The sequence below is a fragment of the Fimicolochytrium jonesii genome, assembly GCF_025526975.1.
Source record: "Fimicolochytrium jonesii strain JEL569 chromosome Unknown EV422scaffold_1, whole genome shotgun sequence".
NCBI lineage: Eukaryota > Fungi > Chytridiomycota > Chytridiomycetes > Spizellomycetales > Powellomycetaceae > Fimicolochytrium > Fimicolochytrium jonesii.
This window is the reverse complement of record NW_026515668.1, coordinates 600,287-615,821: the sequence shown is the minus strand read 5'-3', so window position 1 is coordinate 615,821 and position 15,535 is coordinate 600,287. Positions and strand designations below refer to the sequence as shown.

The following is a 15,535-nucleotide window of genomic DNA, read 5'->3' as shown; positions in this document are numbered from 1 at the left end:
GGCGTCGTGAGGATAGTCCACAATATATAAGCCTTGTTCCCTGCCGCCCTCGTGCTGTTGGCCTTCCTCTCTAGTTCCTTTACGTTCATACGCTACTGTGACAAGCTTGCCTACCGAAGAGTAGCGAGGACTTATACCCCCTCTCTACAAATCGGCTCAATCACCACAACCCGCACCTTCACCAACAGATACCATCTATACCCTTCAAAAACATGCGTTCTCCATTCGCAATGGGCTGGACGAAAGCAGCCTTGGTCGCAGCAGCCTGCTTGACGGTCCCCGCCTCTCAGGCTGCAACAACAACTGGTCAGAACTGCACCACCCGTCCCGTTTCGCGCTACGGGGCGACCGATTTCCTGTTTGTCATTGATGCTAGTGGTTCTATGTGCCCTTACATCGATGTCATTACCAAGCGTATGGCGACCTTCGTTGCGCGGTTGAAGGCCGCCAACACCACGGACGCTCGCTTTGGTATCGTTCTATACGGCGGAAACCCCGTTATTGTGCAGCCTTTCACGGTAAGTTAGCCTCGTAGAAAGGTTATCGAGTCACAAATCACTGATGTACCATTCTTCCAATCGTAGTCCGATTCGGCTGCCACTCAAAATGTTCTCGACGCTACTGGCTGCACCAAGGGTGGTCAAGAGGCTGCATTCGAGACTCTTCGGATGTCCTTAGTCAATGACCCGCTGCTCGGCAAGGCTTGCGGAACCGGTTATACCAGCGCTCAATGCTCGTTATTGTGGCGCGCCAATGCAACTCGCTCAATCATCTTGGCCACCGATGAAGACTCCGACCTTCCCACTCAAGCTAGCTATCGCTTGTCTGGCCAGACCACGGCAAATGCCCTCTGCGCGAGTTACTACTACAAGCTGGTCTCCTCCACCGGTCAGACTTCTTACGCCTGCTCATCTTTGACGATTGAGCCCACATTTGACAATAGGATGTTCTGGACCTCATACCCCGTATCTGGTGGTATTACCGGCGATTACGCTCAGTACGTTCGTGCGACCAAGGACCGAGTTGTTCTGGATGCCGCATACCAAGCTGAGGTTGATCTCGTCGCCGGTCTCATCATCAAAGGCGGCATTCAACTAAACATGTTGATGCGCTCCGACATCAATGCGAACGCCGCTAACCCGATCTCCTCGTACAATCGAGCTTCGCTGTACTGGAATGCCACACACAAGACTGCCGCAACCTACTCTGACATCGACAACACGAACTCGCACACGTCCATCCTGCAGTTCGGAAGCCCAGAGTCCGCTAGCCAGAGCGCCAACTACAGCAACTTCGATCAGCAGAAGACGTATAACAACCTGGTCAACAACGGGTTCCGATACTCTCTGCAAGCTCAAGTCTTGGCGGGCAACGGAATGATGCGATTATACCCGATTCAGGACTTGATCGACCCGGTCAGAGGTCTTCAGGCCATTGACAGTTTCTTCCAAGCCACCGTTGACATGGTTGAATACTGCCCCCCGGTTGTGTCGGTCATCCCGACTCCTACTCCTAGTCCCACCCCGATCAAGACGAGCACATCTACGTCTACGTCCTCTACTTCGTCAACCTCGACCTCGACCTCGACCAGCACCAGTACTACGTCGTCCTCCACTAGTGTATCGACCCGCACGAGCACAACCAGCACGACGTCGTCTACATCGTCAACCTCTACGTCTAAGTCCACGAGCACTTCTACATCTACAAGCACTACTTCGTCCGCCGCCCGTACAAGCTCTACAAGCACGACGTCGTCCGCCGCGCCCACTACAACCTCTACAAGCACCACATCATCCGCCATGCCCACGACCAGCTCTACAAGCACCACATCGTCCGCCCAGCCCACGACCAGCTCTACAAGCACCACATCGTCCGCCCAGCCCACGACCAGCTCTACAAGCACCACATCGTCCGCCCAGCCCACGACCAGCTCTACAAGCACCACATCGTCCGCCCAGCCCACGACCAGCTCTACAAGCACCACATTGTCCGCCCAGCCCACGACCAGCTCTACAAGCACCACATCGTCCGCCCAGCCCACGACCAGCTCTACAAGCACCACGTCGTCCGCCGAGCCCACTACAAGCTCTACAAGCACCACATCGTCCGCCCAGCCCACGACCAGCTCTACAAGCACCACATCGTCCGCCCAGCCCACGACCAGCTCTACAAGCACCACGTCGTCCGCCGAGCCCACTACAAGCTCTACAAGCACCACATCGTCCGCCGAGCCCACGACCAGCTCTACAAGCACCACATCGTCCGCCGAGCCCACGACCAGCTCTACAAGCACGACGTCGTCCGCCGAGCCCACTACAAGCTCTACAAGCACGACGTCGTCCGCCGAGCCCACTACAAGCTCTACAAGCACGACGTCGTCCGCCGAGCCCACTACAAGCTCTACAAGCACGACGTCGTCCGCCGAGCCCACTACAAGCTCTACAAGCACGACGTCGTCCGCTGAGCCCACCACAAGCTCTACCTCGTCTTCTGAGGAGTCTACTACCACTTCGACGTCCTCAACTGAAGAGCCCATAACGTCTTCCACGTTCACCTCATCGGAGGAGCCGTCGTCCACCTCTACCTCATCGGAGGAGCCCGCAACACCGTCGACGTCCTCCACTGAGGAGCCCACTACCTCGTCTACCTCCACGTCCTCGGAGGAGCCCACAACGAGCTCTACCTCGTCTATTGAGGAGCCAACCACGTCCTCCACTTCCGTCGAGACCACGTCGGAGGAGCCCACTACGTCTTCTACCTCGGCTTCCTCGGAGGAGCCCACAACCAGCTCTACCTCGTCTATTGAGGAGCCGTCCTCCACTTCCGTCGAGACCACGTCGGAGGAGCCCACTACGTCTTCCTCGGAGGAGCCCACAACCAGCTCTACCTCGTCTATTGAGGAGCCAACCACCTCCTCCACTTCCGTCGAGACCACGTCGGAGGAGCCCACTGCGTCTTCCTCGGAGGAGCCCACAACCAGCTCTACCTCGTCTATTGAGGAGCCAACCACCTCCTCCACTTCTGTCGAGACCACTTCCGACGAGCCCACATCTACCTCGACCTCTGAGGAACCGACTCCAAGCTTGATTGAAGTTTCCACTAGCTCGACATCTGAGGAGCCTATCTCCACCGAAGAGTCCACGTCTAGCGCCGAGCCTACTTCTACGGAGGAGTCCACATCTAGCGCTGAGCCGACCTCGACGGAGTCCACGTCCAGTGAGGAGCCGACTTCCACTTCCATTGCGGAGTCCACCGCCACCTCCTCGGAAGAGCCAACCTCTACCGAAGAGTTGACTTCCACCGAACAGCCAACCTCGACTTCCACGGAAGAGTTAACCTCCACGGAGGAGCCATCTTCTACTTCCATTGAAGAGTTCGCATCCACCGAGGAGCCAACTAGCACCTCCACCGAAGAATCGACCTCCACTTCCACCGAGGAGCCAACTAGCACCTCCACTGTCGAGCCGGTTGTCAGCTCCACTGAGGAGCCAAGCTCTACCTCGACCGAGGAGTCTACCGTTAGCTCGACTGAGGAACCAACCTCCATTGAAGAGCCGACGTCTACCTCTTCTGAAGAGCCAATCTCCAGCTCCACTGAGGAGGCGTCCACCAGCTCGACCGAGGAGCCTACCATCAGCTCGACCGAGGAGCCTACCATCAGCTCGACCGCGGAGCCTACCACCAGCTCGACCGAGGAGCCAATCTCCAGCTCCACTGAGGAGGCGTCCACCAGCTCGACGGAGGAGCCGTCTACCAGCTCGACCGAGGAGCCTACCATCAGCTCGACCGAGGAGCTTACCACCAGCTCGACCGCGGAGCCTACCACCAGCTCGACCGAGGAGGCGGCCACGAGCTCCACCGAGGAACCTGAGTACCAGGAGCCCACCCCCAGTTCAACCGAGGAGCCGTCTACAAGCTCGATTGAAGCGGCATCTACCAGTTCGACGGAGGAGCCGTCTACCAGCTCGACCGAGTCCTCTACCTCGTCCATTGAAGAGCCGACCACCAGCTCGACTGCGGAATCGTCCACGAGCTCGCCTGAACCTACAACCACCTCCTCTTCCGTTGAGCCGACCACGAGCTCCATTCAATCGTCTACCTCTGAGGAGCCTATTTCCACGTCTACCAGTGTGTCTTCGACCGAGACATCGACCTCGTCCATTGAAGAGCCGACCACCAGCTCGACTACGGAATCGTCCACGAGCTCGGCTGAACCTACAACCACCTCCTCTTCCGTTGAGCCGACCACGAGCTCCATTCAATCGTCTACCTCTGAGGAGCCTATTTCCACGTCTACCAGTGTGTCTTCGACCGAGACAACGACCTCGTCCATTGAAGAGCCGACCACTAGCTCGACTGCGGAATCGTCCACGAGCTCGGCTGAACCTACAACCACCTCCTCTTCCGTTGAGCCGACCACGAGCTCCACTCAATCGTCTACCTCTGAGGAGCCTACTTCCACGTCTACCAGTGTGTCTTCGACGGAGACATCGACCTCCACCGAGGAAGTTACCTCTACCTCGACCAGTAGTGAAATCCTCACTTCGACCAGTGAGACCTCCACAACCGCAGGTTCGACCTCGACCTCGACCAGTGAGAGCACCACGGTGTCCGTTAGCAGCACCGAGGCCGCTGCTCAGCCAACTCCCACCCCGATCGCTACTCCTACCACCTCCGCTGAACCCACCCCAACCTCTGACGTCCCGGGCAGCTCAAGCAGCTCTGCAGCTCCTACTGCCACTGAGAGCACCGGTCCCACCGGAGGCGGCAGCACCGGAACCTACGTGGGTGTCGCTGCGGCTAGCGCTGCTGGTATCGCTGCTATCGGCGGTGCCGGTATGTTCTTCTACAAGTCGGGCACCTTCGCTGGCCGGTTCGGGAACGCTACCATGGCCCAGAACGCGTTCAGCAATGCTCAGAGCAACCCGCTCTACCAGCAGCCTCACCAGGCCCACGAGAACCCTCTGTACCAACCCCGGGTATCGACGACGGTGTAGGATCATTGTCATTTCCCTTCAGTCATAGTTATAGCTCAAGGAGCTCGTTGACTTTTATTGTAGCATGTAGTCTGCTACTCTTACCACGCTGATTGCGTTCTCTTCTTATAAGTTGGTAGTTCGTAATTTCGTTTGGTGTTTCCTTCCGCACTCTTCTTATAAGTTGGTAGTTCGTAATCTCGTTTGGTGTTTCCTTCCGCAATAAGAACGTTTCCCATTTGCCATTTGAGATCTATTAGTACAAAATTGTTTGGCGATGCATTGATTCGAGTGCTAATGAATCGGTGTAGGGCCAATGAACCCACTGCAAACATGTGCAACGGGTTCAAGCAGATACAAGCCAACCTTCTCTCCACCAGATCTCGAACATCGCTCCCCAAATGGGAAAGGTTCGTATCTCTGCATCCGAACGATCGTTTTCAAACGTGTACAGTGAGAGCCGAATCCTCTCTCAGTCGGATCGACGTCGAGCAGCGGCGACGGCAGTAAGCGAACGCAGCGGGAACGTGCAACTAGCGGTTCCAGTGGAAGCTTGTAGTAATGCTTTTCGCATTTGATGCGCTTGGCGTCCCTGCCGACCGTCCCTCCAGTCTCGATTCCCCAAATGCCGTCTCCTGTGATGTGGTTCCTGCATTTCAAAGCCTCGATACACTCCTCTATCCGCACCAGCCTTCGTTGCCGCCATACCTTGGCCTTGTCCCGCATCCTCAGATAAGTGGATGATGTGCATCTCGGCGTCGGAGTATAATCATCCTCGACTCAACTCGATCTTGAAAGCAATGTGTCATCCCGTCCTCTTGAGGCCATCGCGCTGTATGGACGGGTTCACACTCTATATATACAGTATATAGAGGATCTAATAGCTTGGACCTGCTTATCCCTTCGCTAAAAGCCCATTATTGTCTCCCTCACGTCTCAAGAGAATCAACAAAAAGTCATGGCCTTTCAATGCAAACCCACTCTTTGGATTTGGCATGCCGTCACAGTTGGCGCCGCGGCCAATGCCGACCTCCCCCCATTGATTCAAACCCTTCAGAATGATTTGCCTGATACCGTGAGAACGATCTACCACACTGCCGCCGGAACCTTTCCAACACCGATGCCAGTCTGGCCGATATGGCTTTCTGGATTATAATAATCCTGAATGATCAAGTCCAGTCTGACAATCGAGTCGAGACTGACAGCGGCCGCGGGATTTCGGATGGCTGTCATTAAAATGGGAAAGTTGGAACCTAAAGCCGGGAACTTGGATGGCGCCTCCTAATTAGGCGCCCGTGGCGATCATGCCCGAAACACCATGCCGATATTGCGTCATGCCCCTTTTGACAAGGACAAGTGGAAGTTTGAAGGAACGTGGCGATACGACAATATCCGTGACAGGAGGCATTTTCCGGAAGAAAATACATACTATACTGGACAGTACAGTACTGTACATGACGAGCGTCTGCGTACTGTATATCGGCTCGGGAATTCTTGTACCGGTCAGATATCTAACTGTCCTGGTTTTCTGTCTTCCCCGGTCTCGGCGCACATCAGCGACAAACAAAGGGAGACAGTCATCGTTCTCCTTTTTCCTCGACGCAAGACTGGAATAGGTCGCTTTAGCCTCTCGGTCTGGAATAGATACCGTGCCAAACAACCAAGAAAGGTCTCCCCGCCCCTTACTCGACCTCCGTCTCCACTTCTCCGCTCTCCAGTAGTATCACACATCATAGGGACCGTGCGTCCGTAACGGAGTTTCCCGCTCCTTCAAGCGCCGCAGTCGGTAGTCGACGGTAAGCGCACCCACCTTTGAAAGAGCCCGCGAAATGGTGGTCCTGTGCAGATGCAGTCACCTTGGTCGAGTTGTGCATTGCGTTTGTGAAGTTGTCCATCCCTGGCCGTTGCCATATGCAAGACGACAACCAGTGGCAGACGGCACGACTGCCCTGTGCTGGTGCTGGGGACGCTGTCGTCATTCGTCACTGCCAAACGCGGTCCCTTCAGGTTTTCTCACAGGACTCTTTCCCATTCTTCTTTGTCCAGACCACCATACTCCCACAAGCAAACTCCAATCTGCATTGAGCAATATCTTCTCGTTTTTTGGACCGACAACAGCGGTGGCCCTCACAACACACTCCCCATCCTATTTGAATGCATCGCTACGCAGCGCCGACGACGTGCATTTGTCAGCGAAGGACGGCTACCGGCATTCGAACAGCGGTCACCATATATTAAGCTACTCCACGCCTGTCCAGGAGCGACGGGTTAGCAAGACTGTGTCTATCAACACCGTTTGGTGCAATCTACCCAGTATGGCACTCTTTTTGGGGAAATGGGACGTGAACGTTTTGGCTCTGGCCGTTCCACCTACTTACCGTTTGATTCCCCAGAGAACGTTCGCACTTGACTGTTCGCGTGTTCCCGGAAACACAGTTAAAACGAAGCTTCGAAAAGCCGACCCTCAACCTTCATCTCGCTCATTAGACGCTTGCAGATTGTGGAAAGTTGTCACTGTTCAGCAAGACCTTAGCGCGATGGCTGCTGTCGCTCGTTCAGGCTCTGAGTACCGACGGGATGGGTCTCCGGGGAGGAATCCTTCACCTGCGCCTGCTGCGAAGAGCGTGAATACTCCGAAAATAGTCTCACCGCTGCCCAGGCTATCTCCACCAGCGAAAACCATGGCAGAATCGCGTGGGACGCCTGGTTCTTTCACTCTCCCCCTTCCTTCGGCACGGCAATCTCTGTTGGACTTCCCTCCCGGCATCTCACCATCTCCATTAGTGACGATAGCTACCACGCCAAATCGGTTTGTGACAGGCCTGACACCGTCGTCGAATCTGGAGGCAGAACCAAATCCTTTCGAATTCAGCTTCTCCGCTCAACAGCAGGGCAAGCGCGCTGAGCCGCCAAGCGGGTCCGGCTTCGCGTCCAGTCCCAACCCTATTCTTCCCCCACTGATACCCACGTCGAGAGCTCCGGACAACTATGGCTTCAGGACTGGTTTCACCCCAGGGCCAGGAGGAATGGGAATGCTCACACCTTTGAGTGCCACGCTAGCGTCTCTGGGCCTACCACTGCATCCGAATCCATCACAGCACATTAGTCTCCACGATCCCCATCACCAGCACCAGCATCATCAGCAGCAGCAGCATCACCACCAGCATCCGTTACCATCACACGATATGCAACCTCACCGGCCAATGGAATTTGTGCATCCGGCTCCGCGCGGTCCAGTGGCTCATGTCGCGTCCGACATACCTCGAGGAATGGTCCCTCCTGCATACAATTACCAAGATCAAATACCACATCAGCAAACGGTCCCTATGGTTGCTGTGCATCCCGGCCTCCCGCAGAACATTATGCCGGATCCGACGCAACAGTACTCAATGTCCGCACCACACCAGCATCCACAAGCGATGATGTACATGCCGCCAGACCAACACAGACCACCGTATCTTTCTGAAGCGCCTCACGAAACGATGAGGCCCGACCAATCCCGCGCTGCGTACGAACCGACATCGCCGCAAGTAGCTGCCGCTGCGTTGCTAGATATGCGGAACGATACCGATAGGTCGAGAAAACCGGTTCCTCCCACTCCGACAGCTACTCAGTGGCTTGCAGAGGAACTGCTCCCGAACAAACAGTCTGCAGCAAGGAAGAGCGACACGAAGACATCTAAGAAACGTGGGCGAGGTCATGAGATGCCTGCCGCGGAGACAGTGGAAACGCCAGGGAGGCCTTCAAAGTCTAGCAGCAGCAAACGGCATAACAATGGTGGCACAAAGAAAAAGGCGGACTCGGAACCGTCGAAGACATCTGGCTCGTCGAGCAAGGGCGACGGTGAGGAGGGAGAGAAATCTGATGATGATATGGACCCGGAAGAGAAGCGGAAGACGTTCTTGGAACGAAATCGTCAGGGTATGTAGTTCATACTACGATGTGCATATGACGCTTGACTGCGTGCTAATAAGCTATGGATCATTTTGCAGCGGCTCTCAAATGTCGTCAAAAGAAGAAACAGTGGTTGCAAAGTTTGCAAGCTAAGGTCGATCATCTCACCGATAACAACGGAGCGCTGCAAAGTCAAGCCACACAGTTGCGAGAAGAGATCCTCAACCTTAAGACGTTGCTACTCGCCCATCGTGATTGTAAGCTTGGATTGTATTGCTCAGTACCTGATTTGAGACTCTGACCCCCTCCATCAACAGGTCCAGTTGCGAAACAGAACGGCCTCGACATTGCTGCGATCGAGTCCGCCTTGCCCATCAGCAGTATCCAGCCTTACCCATCAAGGATGTACTAGAGTGCCACACGGGGGATGGCAGATGTCCACATCTATGTAGCGGCGGCGTTGGGAGCCCCTCTATGGAGGTCTCCGGTGTGAGAGGTGTAACTATTGGTCGTGCGCTTGGCGCAGACAGCGATTGTGTTTCTAATTTTGTGTAAGTATGAGAAACACGCGGGAAACTCTTCCGTTTCGGTGATAGTCTGCTCCTTGCGTTGATGTGTGTATGCGCTTTTCTGGCTCCCTCGTGTGGGGAATCGACGTTTGCTCGTCCGCCAATCAGATGTCTCGTCAGGAATTGACATAAACTCAGTGGCTAATTGTACCAAGCCATAGAGCCCCGGTATATTCGAAGATGCGTCAAGCGTCTCGTCAAAAGATCTATTTACAAAAGGTGCGCCGCTGGGTATGATGTGCGCGCAGGATAGCAAACAGCCGACGTCAGGAAGCTCGACTTTGGCCATTTTCTCGTTCTATCTCGCAGCCAAATAGCTCACAATGCGGTCTTTGGTGAATCGCGGTCGTTCGTGGGTTGTATCAGATGTGCCGATCGTCCGTGTGCCGAGTGTAAGCATAAAATCCGTTAAGTGCATTTCGATCGCCCAGCCTTGTAGCATTCGTCGTCCACATTTTCGTCCCAAACTCAATCATAGACATGCACAAGCCCATAAGCCAACGTCCAAAACAGCAAATAACTAAACGCGTTCCCCGCCACCTCGCTCGTCCACACCGCCTCCGCCGTCGGGAAGAATTTCGTTGGCGCGAACCCCGATTTCACCCACAGCGAGATCGACATGATCAGCGAGCAGGCGGCGTAGAAGAGAAAGCCGTGCAGCCAGCCCTGCAGACCGAGGATGCCTGCTGCGGCGCCGGAGAGGAAGGCGAGGGAGGAGCGGGCGTATTGGAGGGTGGAGATGTTGGAGCGGAGGGCGACGGGGGAGAAGCGGGGGACGGAGGTGATGGCGATGGTGGGGTCGTGGACTGGGGCGGACATTGCGTGGGGGTTTGACGTTAGATTGGGGTTTCAGAAGGCGGAAAGTTCGTTGAGGTTGCTGAAGTGTCCGACGGCCTTCTCTTTTGAAAACGTATGTTCCTGTTTTCAAGGTCAAATTGCGATTGCGCTTCGAAAGATGTTGAAGCGGAGTGCCATTTTGCAGCGGCGAGTAAAGCTGGCTTTGATATTAACTCTTCTATTCACGTGACATTAGACAAAAATGCATTCTGAAAAAAAAAGTGTCGTTGCTTTTTGCCGATTGTTCCTCAGCGTAATCCACACTCTTTCCACGCGCCGACCCTTATGTGGTCGCTAGTAGGGCAGTCGCATATGTTTGTCACCCTGTGAAGCCGGGCACGTCGGGTCGCGTCTCCGAGTCGAATTTTTTTTTTCTTTCCCTCGCATCGTCGCACTCGACAAGACCCCTCCCTGATCACATATCACTGTGCATACTTTGGCCTTGAATTCCTGCTTGTCAGGCTTGGTCGTAGCATTCTATCTGAGAAAGGGAGGAAGTCCTCCGTGTGACCTGCGGACGTCCCCACAATTCCCCACAACACCGCGACCTGCAGGACTCTTGAAGAATGACGCCCGTCGAGGAGGGACACTTTATTTCAACAAGTTCCCGAAAGAGGCCGAGCGGGGAGGAGTCTGAGAACAATGCCAAGCGGGCGAAAGTGACACACGACGTACGGGAACAGAATGCTTTGACGCATTTGCTTGATGAAGCACGGAGACCACGCACCGTCAACGCAGCACAGGGGACCCCTCATGAACGTACCGCAGGCCCTCAGCTGTCCCCTGGTCAAGGGCCAGTCGGTCAGTTCGGCTACACGCCATCTCCTTGGCAAATTCGAGTCGCAACGTTGGTTCATGGGGAACAAAGTCGAACACCTGGGACCACACCGGAGAAGGCAGCCGCGCCGAGAGAGCACATACCCCTCATGGACGGAATAGTAGAGGACGACGAGAATGGGAAGCCTTACCATTGCATCGTCGATGGTTGTGAGAAGAAATACAAAAAGCTCAACGGGCTTCTATACCATAGTCAAGTGTCGCATTCGACGCAGCCGATGGATTTGGACGATCCCAGACCTTATAAGTGCATCATAAAGGGCTGCGATAGAAGTTACAAGAACTCGAATGGGCTAGGTATTGGCCGCTCGACTGGCCAGCTGCCGTTGCCTTAGGAGATTATACTTAGAACGATTTGCTTCCAGCCTATCACATCGAGAAGAACCACGACGCTTGTAGGCCACCCACACCAGTAACGCCGAAGAAACAACCAGATATTGAAGTCGAGAAGCCCTTCACTTGTCCCTACAAGGTTAGATAGAAAAGTATCCCTATCCCATTCGGGGCACGCATCCTTACCTTCCTCTCTGGCGTCATGTACAGGGCTGCGACAAGGCATATAAGAACGCGAATGGATTGGGTATGGCCAGGTCATCTTTGTTCTAGAGCTGGGTGACGCTCTCTGACATGTTTTTCCTTCTTGCAGCATATCATTTGTCGAAAGGAAAGGCAACTGGTCATAACGTCGAAGGAAACACAGGCACAGGAGTCAAAGCATACAAGTGTGCTGGTAAGGAAGTGTGTTTTCAAATTTCGGACCGCAGCAGGCGAATGTAACTAATAGCTTGCTATACCAGTATGTTCATCTTCTTTCAAGTCACCTCAAGGGCTAAGTGGGCATATCGAGACGGCGCATGCGGATATGGAGCCGATATCTGCACAAACTGTGAAAGCATCTTCACCCACCTTGCTCAAGCCTTACAAATGCGCTGGTACTACGATGTGAGCTGGAAGTTCCCTGTCTTTTCGTAATCATGCTAACGACGATGCATCAACCAGTTTCCGGATGCCGTCGGAGTTACAGGTAGGTTACGAAGAATGTGGCGGCCCTATTCTTTCGGTTTCGAGATGCCCGCAAGCCAGTCAGCCATTTCCAGCACAGAAACTGACTTCCGGCCGGCTCCTCAATTCTAGGACTCCTCAGGGATGGGCGGGACACATCATTGAGACGTCGCATACCGATATGGAACCTATGGCCGGTCACTATGTCGATACCGACTCGGCTACAGGCTTGAAAGCATACAAGTGTGCTGGTAAGGCCACCGCAGGGTGCAGAGCTTGCCAGCGTCTTATGGGAAACCGTGTTAACGCATGAAATTAGTTTCGGGATGTCATCAAATCTACGCGAATCCCCAGGCATGGGCCGCCCACATCATCGACGAAACATCACATGATCAGGACTTCGCCACGGGCGTCAGAATATACAAATGCACTGGTGAGAGCTCATCACCTGTCGACTGGTGATCAGTTGATCCGGTCTGCTAACGCCCGTATCTGGCCAATAGCATGCCGGAAGCAATACAAAACCCCGCAAGGGTATCTCGGGCACATGGAGTCGGCGCATCCCGACCTGGATCCTTCAACTTCGCCCGACACGGGGGTCCAGATCCAGCTGGAATGCCCGTCCTGCATGCGTTCTTTCCGGTCACAACAAAGGTACGACGGTTTGTAGTGCACCTCCCCTCACATTTCTACCAAGACTCACACCTGGTCACCCGTCTTAGTCTCGAAGCACATATGGTTACGTTGCATAACATACAACAAACGCAACAAACGAACGCAATAGCGGGAAATAAAACACACCTATCACCAGCGGAGGCAGTGGCAGCCGCACATCAAACGTCGTATCGGAGGGAAAACAACAGGGTCGCAGCGGAGATCGCTCAAGCCACGACGGTTCGTCGATCGGCTCTACAGCACGACAAGTCATATGATCAACGACAGCCGCACCATCCCGACCACTTTGCAGTCTACCACTCGTACTATCTGGCTGAAGAGGCGGCGCATTCGAGGTGAAAATCCTTTAGGCGGCGAAGTGATTTACTCGAATGGCCCGGCGCGCATTGCACAGAACGGCAATTTTGACAGATTACAGGAAACGATGGCCGCGACCTACGTCTGTCTCTGTTGATCTACAGTATCTCTTACAAAGAATGCAATACCTCTTTTTGGATCAGCTCGTTCACTGAAGCGACCGTTGATAGCTTCAAAGTCTTTTCTTTTCCTCCCCGCCATCTTCCTCTTCCGTGTAGCCAAGTAAGGTTGGCCGCCTCATTGTCGCGATGTCTAACTTCACTACTCCCTGGAACATTTTGAACATCCGACTAAAGTCCATTACGGTGATCCCATGTTGCGCATCCCAGAATTGTGCAAACCCGTCGAAGATGTAAGAGTAGACCTCTCCAAACGTATTTTCCGAAGAACCGAACGTATAGAAGAAGAGCTGGAGTTTTCCCTTTCGTGCGAGTTCCAACACAAAGCCTGTGATGTTGATTCCCACGATGGACATCGAGAACCTGGGAGTCGATGTAAGGAAAAGCGGATGAGTTCACCTTCGCGAGGTTCCAGATTCCAGTCTGTGTGCGTTACCATGCAGTAGGGTGATGCGAGATCTCCAAGACTCGCTGGAACGACTTGGGATGATGTCGCGCGTAGTATATCAGATTGTCCAAACCCTGCGGTAGCGAAATGTTAGTAGAGAATTTCGTCACAGGGTACAATTCCGGACCCTCACCAGAAGGCCCATGCCGCGGAAGTCTGTCGCAGGATCCTTCCCTTGGAACCCTATCGTCTGCCACTGGTCCGAGATGCGGTTCCTCAAGGTTTCGTTTGGCTTCGCCAACCTCCAGAACTGTATGTTCAGTGGTTCATAGCGTATGGTGAGATTTGTCCATATAATCCACCTTCTTGATGACGGAGGATCCTACCTCAAGCAACATCTTCTCATGCTGTGCATCACCGCTATCGAACGTTGTAGCAGCCCGTTTTTGCAATATATCCACCACAGCGTAGCTTGCTCGAATCTCACGGACACAGTGGCGGAAGTTCGAAGATGCCGGGGACCTAAGGCAAATCGGTTCAACAGATGACCCGCCGAGTAGGTCACGGTCGCCCAAGTAATCCTTATCTTACGTGAAAGCACCCCCATGTGTAGAAAACCCCTTCTTCCGCATAACTGACTCGATCGCCTGTTCACCATCGTCATCGAACCGCTGCATGTCCCGCCACTCCCCAATCAGCTGCGTTGACGCGGCCAGCGAGCATTCTAATACAGGACATAGCCGCTCCCAGTCAGACCTGCGTTCATCATGCGCCATCCGGCAATTTGCTCGGTTTGGTTTCCACACCTACGCGATACACTAGGTATCCGCTGACATGTTCGTTTCTCGGGGCTGCTAAGAAGGACTCGTTCGTGGCGTCTTTACTTGAAGACGGTCGACTTTGCGGCGGGAGATCTACAAGAGGGATAGAATCGCTCCTTGATCCCCGAGCTTGCGCTGCCGGCTCGCAGAGGCGCCTCTATCCTTCCACGGCAAAGTCAGCGATGGCTACACAAATACTCATGATCTCCCACTGCGAACCCACCAACTCAGACTTTCCGGTTATGAAGCGAGCAAAAAACTTGAACAGCTTGTATAGCCGAGATAACACTGTCCAGGCATATATCTGCGCAAATACTAGCGTGTTCGAGAAGAATAGTCAACGATGGCGGCAAAGTACTCGGCATTCCATCGGAATACAACGGCAATACCTGTTGCATGCCATAAGACATATCTCCGCTGAGGATCCCCCAGGAAGTGCGTAGTGCGAGGGACACTGACACTGGCCTGGCCAGTCATCGTTCTATGGTTCCATGTGGGTAAATTCTCCTAAATTCTCACATTCTCCCACGTGTAGGGCAGGATATCGACGCGTGCTTCAAAAGTCTGACGAAGTCCTTCAACTGTGCGAGCGTTTCTGTTCGAAGGAACCCCTTAGACATTGCGCCAGACGTATCCAAGTCCCGCCTCTTGGGATGCAGATAGATCGGATGCTTTGGATCAGCCCAAAAAGGTTCATTATGCCATCGTAAATCAACACTCTTAATAAGGAAGGCTATTGGCCTGCAGCCAAACTGCATTCCGAGGATCGTTATATGCACGAATTTCTTAGAGATCCTGGTCCAGAAGCTCTGAAGCGCTGAGTGCACATGAAAGGCGCATCGCACACTGTCCACATATCAGCACTCCCGCGAGCATCGTGCCCTCATCACAGGGGTGCAGCGGTAAGGGTGCAGTTTACTGTAGTGGGTTTTCGGATTTAAGGTACCCGGTTAAGGGTCACCATTTAAATAATATATTTATTTTCAATAAATTACTGACCCCTTCCTTAAGCAAGCCCCCACCCACCCTAACCCTATCCTAACCGTATAACCCTAATCCT

At 53.9% G+C, this 15,535-nt stretch overlaps 5 protein-coding genes across 5 annotated transcripts; 3 read left to right on the top strand and 2 right to left on the bottom strand.

The window, feature by feature from the left end:
- Nucleotides 1–68: 68 nt before the first annotated feature.
- EV422DRAFT_8543 (uncharacterized protein) lies at nucleotides 69–2,613 on the top strand. The gene is made up of 4 exons (XM_053074455.1): nucleotides 69–518; nucleotides 585–2,140; nucleotides 2,219–2,358; nucleotides 2,477–2,613. Exons 1-4 carry the CDS (start codon nucleotides 213–215, stop codon nucleotides 2,536–2,538), a joined length of 2,064 nt encoding a protein of 687 aa, XP_052929989.1. The 5' UTR covers nucleotides 69–212; the 3' UTR covers nucleotides 2,539–2,613.
- Nucleotides 2,614–7,657: 5,044 nt separating this feature from the next.
- EV422DRAFT_562794 (uncharacterized protein) lies at nucleotides 7,658–9,282 on the top strand (the record flags this gene model as incomplete). The annotated part of the gene is made up of 3 exons (XM_053071991.1): nucleotides 7,658–8,897; nucleotides 8,969–9,127; nucleotides 9,188–9,282. The coding sequence occupies 3 exons, from the start codon at nucleotides 7,658–7,660 to the stop codon at nucleotides 9,280–9,282; spliced, it is 1,494 nt and encodes a 497-aa protein (XP_052929988.1).
- A 625-nt stretch (nucleotides 9,283–9,907) lies between these two features.
- EV422DRAFT_562793 (Rab5-interacting protein-domain-containing protein) lies at nucleotides 9,908–10,258 on the bottom strand (the record flags this gene model as incomplete). Its single annotated transcript, XM_053071990.1, has 1 exon — nucleotides 9,908–10,258. One exon carries the CDS (start codon nucleotides 10,256–10,258, stop codon nucleotides 9,908–9,910), a length of 351 nt encoding a protein of 116 aa, XP_052929987.1.
- Nucleotides 10,259–10,842: 584 nt separating this feature from the next.
- EV422DRAFT_562792 (uncharacterized protein) lies at nucleotides 10,843–13,129 on the top strand (the record flags this gene model as incomplete). Its single annotated transcript, XM_053071989.1, has 10 exons — nucleotides 10,843–11,410; nucleotides 11,479–11,585; nucleotides 11,657–11,693; nucleotides 11,760–11,843; nucleotides 11,911–12,045; nucleotides 12,113–12,137; nucleotides 12,248–12,366; nucleotides 12,435–12,548; nucleotides 12,619–12,769; nucleotides 12,838–13,129. 10 exons carry the CDS (start codon nucleotides 10,843–10,845, stop codon nucleotides 13,127–13,129), a joined length of 1,632 nt encoding a protein of 543 aa, XP_052929986.1.
- A 190-nt stretch (nucleotides 13,130–13,319) lies between these two features.
- On the bottom strand, nucleotides 13,320–14,331 carry EV422DRAFT_562791 (ELMO/CED-12 family-domain-containing protein; the record flags this gene model as incomplete). The annotated part of the gene is made up of 5 exons (XM_053071988.1): nucleotides 13,320–13,629; nucleotides 13,703–13,788; nucleotides 13,848–13,964; nucleotides 14,041–14,176; nucleotides 14,246–14,331. 5 exons carry the CDS (start codon nucleotides 14,329–14,331, stop codon nucleotides 13,320–13,322), a joined length of 735 nt encoding a protein of 244 aa, XP_052929985.1.
- Between the last annotated feature and the right edge of the window lie 1,204 nt (nucleotides 14,332–15,535).

What these genes read in the sequence shown, in the direction of transcription:
- EV422DRAFT_8543 (XM_053074455.1), top strand. Translation starts at nt 213, where the DNA reads ATGCGTTCTCCATTCGCAATGGGCTGGACGAAAGCAGCCTTGGTCGCA. An exon ending in ACCAGCTCTACAAGCACCAC is followed by an intron (nt 2,141 to 2,218) that starts ATCGTCCGCCCA and finishes TACAAGCACCAC; the next exon opens with ATCGTCCGCCGAGCCCACGA. An exon ending in GTCCGCCGAGCCCACTACAA is followed by an intron (nt 2,359 to 2,476) that starts GCTCTACAAGCA and finishes GCCCACCACAAG; the next exon opens with CTCTACCTCGTCTTCTGAGG.